This window comes from Podarcis erhardii (assembly GCF_964252035.2).
Source record: "Podarcis erhardii genome assembly, chromosome: 13".
NCBI lineage: Eukaryota > Metazoa > Chordata > Lepidosauria > Squamata > Lacertidae > Podarcis > Podarcis erhardii.
Window position 1 is genome coordinate 53,367,216 of NC_138502.1, and position 7,040 is coordinate 53,374,255.

The 7,040-nt window shown below is 47.8% G+C and overlaps 1 protein-coding gene across 2 annotated transcripts; it reads right to left on the reverse strand.

Moving 5' to 3' along the window:
* Window positions 1-324: 324 nt before the first annotated feature.
* SELPLG (selectin P ligand) lies at window positions 325-6,577 on the reverse strand. 2 transcript variants are annotated; one of them, XM_081835073.1, is made up of 2 exons: window positions 6,270-6,577; window positions 325-4,146 (listed from the first exon to the last, which is right to left on the reverse strand). In XM_081835073.1, the coding sequence occupies exon 2, from the start codon at window positions 4,139-4,141 to the stop codon at window positions 2,246-2,248; it is 1,896 nt and encodes a 631-aa protein (XP_081691199.1). In that variant the 5' UTR covers window positions 4,142-4,146; window positions 6,270-6,577; the 3' UTR covers window positions 325-2,245. The 2 variants fall into 2 exon arrangements, with proteins under 2 accessions (XP_081691199.1, XP_081691198.1); XM_081835072.1 differs by having other exon boundaries at window positions 6,466-6,575.
* Between the last annotated feature and the right edge of the window lie 463 nt (window positions 6,578-7,040).

A 7,040-nucleotide genomic window follows, 5' to 3' on the forward strand; every position in this document is an offset into this window, starting at 1 on the left:
ATAGGTGAATAAATCATATTTCTTAAAGCCAGATAGTCGCTGCCTTTGCTATTTTCCAAAGGGACACAGACCCTGTGGCGGCGCCTGGGACCCCTGGGCTCTTGACACCGCTTGGCAGAGAGAGGGGCAAGCACCTGACTTTTGTAACAATATATTTGGCCAGACAGACGGTGCATCCTGACTGCATTTTATTAAAGGATGTATTTTCTAATTTTGGATCTCTCATCTGCAGGCATTTCTAAAGCATGCCTCAGGAAATGTGAACTTAGAAAGGAAAGGAACCCCCAATATTGAGAATGCCAAAAAACCAAAATGCCTTATGCATGAACTTAGAGCCACTTCTGTATTTCAATATATTTCATCATTTGAAATACACATTATCTTTAGGACCCACATCCAGACCCCAAACACATTCAAAATTCATTCAAGAAGTCCAAAGAAATACTAGGTTGTAAACACACCAAAAACACCACAGGAAATAAACTGACTTAGCTTTCTCTAGATTTCATTAATGTGACACTATCTTTGCCTTCCTGTATGTTTCACTCCCAGATTTACAGCTGAAACTTCACAAGATCAAAGTAGTCCATCTGTGGGGAGCCAAGGGGATTGTGGCTCCTTCTCACCAGTAAGGGCAAAATCCATAGTCTGGCATGGCTGGCAAATTCTCTCTGCTTGATCCCCTCTCTGCAAAATAGGGCTTCTTAGCACAATCCTTTGGCATGCTGCTGTTTATCGGCAGAGATAGAGCTCGCTCACATTTCAGCCTGCGGTGGGTGAATCACATGGAGGGAGCAGCCCTCCCCAGGGGGATAAACATCTGATTTCAGCTGTGCGTAATGGGTGCTTGGCTTGGGTGCCTCAGGATTAGACTGTCCCTAAGAATGCCATACAGCAGTCAGAGAGGTTTGCAGAAGACACACTTTTGTTAAATGAAAACTTACAGGATTGCTCCTGCGGGACATGCGATGATTGGAAACTGCTTCAAATCTTTTCCAAGTGCAAACAGTATTTGCACTGTTTATTTCCTTGTCTGCAATCCCACATTATTTGTGCTTGTTGATAATCCTAACATTTTTGGTTTAGTAAAAAAACAAATTGTGTGTTTGTAGCGGTATGGTTTAAAAAATGTGGACATGAAAGTTGGGGGTGGGGTAAATGTCTGCAGAAATCTTCCTCTATCAGATGGGTGACTGAATCAAATGGTCAGCCGTTGCAGTGGGAGCCCAGCACCCTCTACGCCCCCCCCCCCCGCCCTATGACTAGCAAACCTGAAACAAAAGAAAATAGTACTTGTTCATCAAAGTGCATGACTTAGACAGGTGGCGGGTCAGAAGCCTCCTGGTTTTATCCTTTTCTTAGGTAAACTGCAAGTGATAGGTTGCCGGGGGAAGTCAATAATTCGTTTGTGGCCTCTTTGGGCCAGGTGAAGCAGCAGCCTCAGGCAGTGAGAGATGTTGGTGGGGACACAGTGTGCCCCACAGCCTGCCCTCCTGCCCCAACTAGCTCCTTTCAGGTGTGGCAGAGGATGCGGCCTCCTTGCCCAGGTAAGACTAAGATTAAATTCTCTGCTCCTCTTGCTGCTGTTTGGGGAATAAGGAGGTGGGCAGCTCCTTTCTCTCAGGCAAGATAATGTCTGGGGCTGGACCTGTTGTTTCTGGATACAGGATCATCTTCTGAAGAGAAAAATGTAAATTAGAGGAGGGGGACAGAACTTTCCTCACCTGTTTAAATGTAACTGGCAGTTTTGAGTCAGAGAAATAAAAAGTCACATTTTGGGCTCTGCTAGGCGACTGGAAGTCTCCCTGGAGATCTGCTGTGAGGGGCCTTGGTTTTCTGTGTGAGTGCGAAATCCGTGCCACCACATCGTTGTAAATTAGGGCTGCCATGTTACAAAAAGTGAAAATGAGCATCTTCTTTTTATTGACAACCCCACTTCCCATATGGGTTGCCAACCAATTTTTTAAAATTACGCTACTTTCTACGGACGAATCCCTGATGTGTCAGGGAAATTCCAGACAGTGGTCTCCTTCAAAGGAAACTAGACTTTGCTAAGTGCTTCGCCTGATGAACTGCTCACCACTGAGAGATGTGTCGTGAGTGTAGGACAACATATATTTTAAAGATAGTTCTGGATGGAGTAGATCTGGCATGAAAGTGCTTCGCATTGTAAAACACAACTCTGGTGAACGTGAGGAGTTTCTAGAAAGAACCAGAGAACCCTGAAGCGCAGTAAGAGGCCATATTAATGCTCTGGCAAGAAGCTATTCAGGGTCAAGTTGTCCATATCTGCCTCTAATCCATTCTCCCCAAGCATCTTTACCCTTTTCACCCTGGGGTGCCTCCCTCCGGCCTCCTCTGCTTCTTCAGCAGCTAGCAGGGATGAGATGCACACCATCTCTGTGTGGTTGCGATCATTCATTTTGTAGGCCCGTTTCTGGCGCCAGAGCATGGTTGCGAGGACACCAGTAGCCACTATGAAAATGCCAGCAATGAGGGCCAGGATGAAGATCCACAGTAAACACTTCCCTACCAAGATGGTGGTGCCACTGAGAGATGTCACTGAGCGGGGCTTCTCCTTGGTGGTGGTGATGGTGGCTGAGATAGTAACCTTTGCTATGAAGGAAGGCCTGGTTGTGCCAACGGCTTGCCTCAACTTCGCTGTGGAAACATCTGAACTGCCCACCATGGACTGAGAACTTGTCACATCATCCAACAATGGCCAATCGGTGGTGGGGCTTGGCTTCTCAGTCGAGTGAGGAAATATCACCTTTCCCTTTGCTATGAAGGAAGGCTTGGCTGTGCCAACGGCTTGCCTCCACTTCGCTGTGGAAACATCTGAACTGCCCACCATGGACTGAGAACTTGTCACATCATCCAACAATGGCCAATCGGTGGTGGGGCTTGGCTTCTCAGTCGAGTGAGGAAATATCACCTTTCCCTTTGCTATGAAGGAAGGCCTGGTTGTGCCAACGGCTTGCCTCAACTTCGCTGTGGAAACATCTGAACTGCCCACCATGGACTGAGAACTTGTCACATCATCCAACAATGGCCAATCGGTGGTGGGGCTTGGCTTCTCAGTCGAGTGAGGAAATATCACCTTTCCCTTGGCTATGAAGGAAGGCCTGGTTGTGCCAACGGCTTGCCTCAACTTCGCTGTGGAAACATCTGAACTGCCCACCATGGACTGAGAACTTGTCACATCATCCAACAATGGCCAATCGGTGGTGGGGCTTGGCTTCTCAGTCGAGTGAGGAAATATCACCTTTCCCTTTGCTATGAAGGAAGGCTTGGCTGTGCCAACGGCTTGCCTCCACTTCGCTGTGGAAACATCTGAACTGGCCACCATGGACTGAGAACTTGTCACATCATCCAACAATGGCCAATCGGTGGTGGGGCTTGGCTTCTCAGTCGAGTGAGGAAATTTCACCTTTCCCTTTGCTATGAAGGAAGGCTTGGTTGTGCCAACGGCTTGCCTCCACTTCGCTGTGGAAACATCTGAACTGGCCACCATGGACTGAGAGCTTGTTCCTCCAACCAACAGTTTCTCAGGGACCCCTAAAACCATCGTTGTTTCTTGGAGGGCAGTAGCAACCGTTTCTGTCTCAGTAGGCATAGATTGTGATACAGTTTTGCCCACTGTGGGAGCAAGACGGCGGACACGGGGCACTGGAGCACGAGAGCTCTTTGTGGTACTTAAATGGATTACTTCTTTGGTGGTGCCAACTTCTGTGGATACTTTCCCAAAGGTATCTAGAGTTGTTGTGGCATTAGTAGGCACTTCAGCAGTGGCACCACTGTAATTTTCCCCAAGAGATGTAGAACTCTCTGCTGCAGCCTCTGCGACTGTGAGACTTTTCCTGGCTTGTTCTGCGGTGGCCGCAGGAGGGTTCTTACAGCTACCATCCTTCTTTCCACAAGGTAACTGAGGGGATTCCTGGCCATCATCTCCTGCTCTCTTCCACACCCACTGTCCTGGGGAAGCGAACTGAGAGCCTGCATTGGCAGGGAGGTTGTATGACTCCACATCCTCAACAGCAGCGCCATCTTGGATAAGGAGTCTTAAGGTTGGGAGCCTGAAACTGCCAGCTGTGAGGAGACTCCAGAGAACCACCCAGAGGGAGAGCCAGAAGGGAGCCATTTTACCTGGGGTGGGTGGAGAAAGGGAGCCAAATACACATATTAATATCTGTCCACAAGTCTCAAACCCCCCACCTCCCTCCACCTTACACTTCAAAATGGCTGCCACAAGAGACTCTTGGTTAAGTATTGGGGGCAACAGGGGTGCCATTTGGGGCTGTTATTGAGGGGTCTTCGCCCCTCTTCTAAAGGCTCAGGCAGAGCATTGTCTGTCTTGGCTACTTTTAAATTTGTTTGTAACATTTAATAACCCACCCTTCTGCCCTATCCTGGGAGAAAGTAGAGGTGGGGGGAAAAGATCTGATATCAATACATGGCAGCCGACTCACAAGAGCCGAGGGGAAGAGCAAGCATCAATCCTAACATTATTAAAGGACTGAAAGGGTTAAAATTAAGGAAATGAAATGGCCCCTGGTGCCCAGTGCCAACCAGCAGTAGATTCAGGCTCAGGCAAGTCTCTTTGGAGAGAACAGCATAAGTGGGGGGCATTTTTCAATTCTCTTAATCATTTCGCTTCAGACAATTAAGATGTTTCCATCACGTCGCCCATGCAAACTCTTCTCAGCGTGGCATCACGCGTCGCAGGCCAGGTGCCCCCACCTGCAGTCTGGCCACTGCAATCTGCACCCGCTGGGCCTTCTGCACCAGCCCCAAGGGCAGCACCACATAGAGCACATTGTAGCAATCCAGCCTCGAGTTTGCCAGCGCATGGGCTGCAGCCACTCTGCAACACAAGCTTAAATGCCAGCGCATCTTGAGTTGCTGCCACTGCAAATCTGTTAGGCTTCGAGAGGCCATGAGGCTTTGTAGCACCTGAATTAGCTGGGATGCCCAAAGCAGGTATGAAAGTTTGTGCATGCCTAGAAGTAGAGCAGTCTCTTGCCCATTTCCTGTGTCAATTAATACACACTAAAGCGCTTTCAGGAAGGGCAGCAAGCAAACCACAAATGCTTACGTATTTTTCTCTTGCAACTGAGCCCAGCCCTAAAGTGAAATGGTTGCTGGGTGGTGGTTGTTTATGCTTTTTTAAGGTTAAGGGAAGCCAGATTGGGAAATAAATTACTTATGTCCAATGTACAGTGAATGTCTGATGTAGATTTTTTCAATTTTGTTCTGTATGGGACAATGACAATAAAGATTATCATATCGTACTCCTCCTGCATGAAGAAGATGCGTGAGGAGCCTTCCTGCCTGCCCTCAGGGACCCCCTGCAATCTTATCTGAAGAAGTGTGCATGCACACGAAAGCTCATACCTAGAACTAACTCAGTTGGTCTTTAAGGTGCTACTGGAAGGAATTTTTTTATTTTGTTTTGACCATGGCAGACCAACACGGCTACCTATCTGTACCTGCAATCTTAAATCGACAAGGATGGTGGAGGAGGGGGGAAGAAGCAGGCAGACAAGGATGAATGTGAATAAATTCTGCTCCGTGCATTTAAAGTGGGTTTACTTAGAAATCCCCTTCCATGAACTCAAGCGCCCCCCTGGAGAGGTCAAACTGGCGGCTTGTGTCCTCTTGTACAGCTCTTTCTACTGAAATCTATACATAATTTTCATTGAACCCATTTTATCAAATACGCCAGGAGAATCAGATGCTTTTGATGTCATTTTACTGCTTTCAAGTCAAAATGCATCTATAACCTTCAGTGTGGCCAAGTTGTTGCAGCAAGCAAAACTCGCCAGCAACTGACCTCAGAGACATTCTGTAATTCTCCTCTTTGGAGTTTATGACAAGTCTATAAGTTTGAAGATGTTGCTGCCCATTTTATTTTATTCTATGCTACTTTCATTTCATTTCACCCTATTATACAAATCTAGATAAAGTGTTTCAAGTGCTTCATTTTACTTTCTGTCAGTCTACTGTTGAAATGCACTCAAACTCTGCCAGTGGGATTTTGTTCTGTTTTGTTAATCTTTAAGAGCAAGCATTGTCCAGGGGAAAGTCAAAGAGCAGACCGTATGAGTTACTGTCAGCCCAGAGGCTGAATCTCTGAGTGAGGCACTTCCTGGTCCCTCTGGGTTTGGACATCTCCTCAAAATGAGCTTCTCCGCAGTTCAGCTTTGGGCCACCCTCTTTCCTGTGACCCCCAAATGCAACTTCATCACCCCACCCCAAAATATACATACCCCGAATGCAGAACAGCCCAGTGAAGAGAGGGAGACAGCTTCCTTTGTCCCCAGAGCCAGGGAAGACGGCAGTTGCACAGACAGGACACGCACCGGGTGCGAAAGGGACCGAACTTGGCAAATGTCTGTGGCTTCAGGCTCCCAAAAAGAGAAAAGCAACCGCCCACTTCCATGCGCACACATCCATTTGTCTTACCTGCTGTGGGGCAAAACAGGAAACCTTCCGTGAGGCAGTACGAGAAAGAGGCGAAATCGGAAGAGTTGTGGTGGTTTTGGAGAACACACATGATGCTGCTTCCTCTTCTTTGGTGGAGGGGGGCAGTGTGCAACAGCGGGAGGTGGGGCTATGGGCCCTACATTTGCTCTGCCTGGGGACCCTGAAGAAGACCAGGCCTCCGTATGCCGGGCTTTTCTTTAAGGACCTCCTGCGTTTGCCTCCTCGAGAGAAAGGGAGGAAGGGGGAAATTCAGGACTCATTTACATTTACTTATTTATTTTAATATAAAAATTGGCCTGTGATTGTTCCACCACCAAGTGATGTCCCTTCTGCTCATTTCCAACTTCAAAGGGAAATCTACTAGGGACTGTTAGGATACAGTTCCCTTCCACCTTAACAGGGTCAGGCGTGACTGCTGTCTATCACATGCCTGTTTACGTCCAGCCCTGTCTGCTGGGAACTTCCCTTGTGGGTTGCTTCTGTCTTACTGCTGCTTTGCTGGACACGGAGGCAAGCAGACATGTTTTCTTGTGTTCCTGAGCTATGCTGAATAA

What these genes read in the sequence shown, in the direction of transcription:
- SELPLG (XM_081835072.1), bottom strand. Translation starts at nt 6,556, where the DNA reads ATGTGTGTTCTCCAAAACCACCACAACTCTTCCGATTTCGCCTCTTTC. An exon ending in CCTGTTTTGCCCCACAGCAG is followed by an intron (nt 4,147 to 6,465) that starts GTAAGACAAATG and finishes CACCCACCCCAG; the next exon opens with GTAAAATGGCTCCCTTCTGG.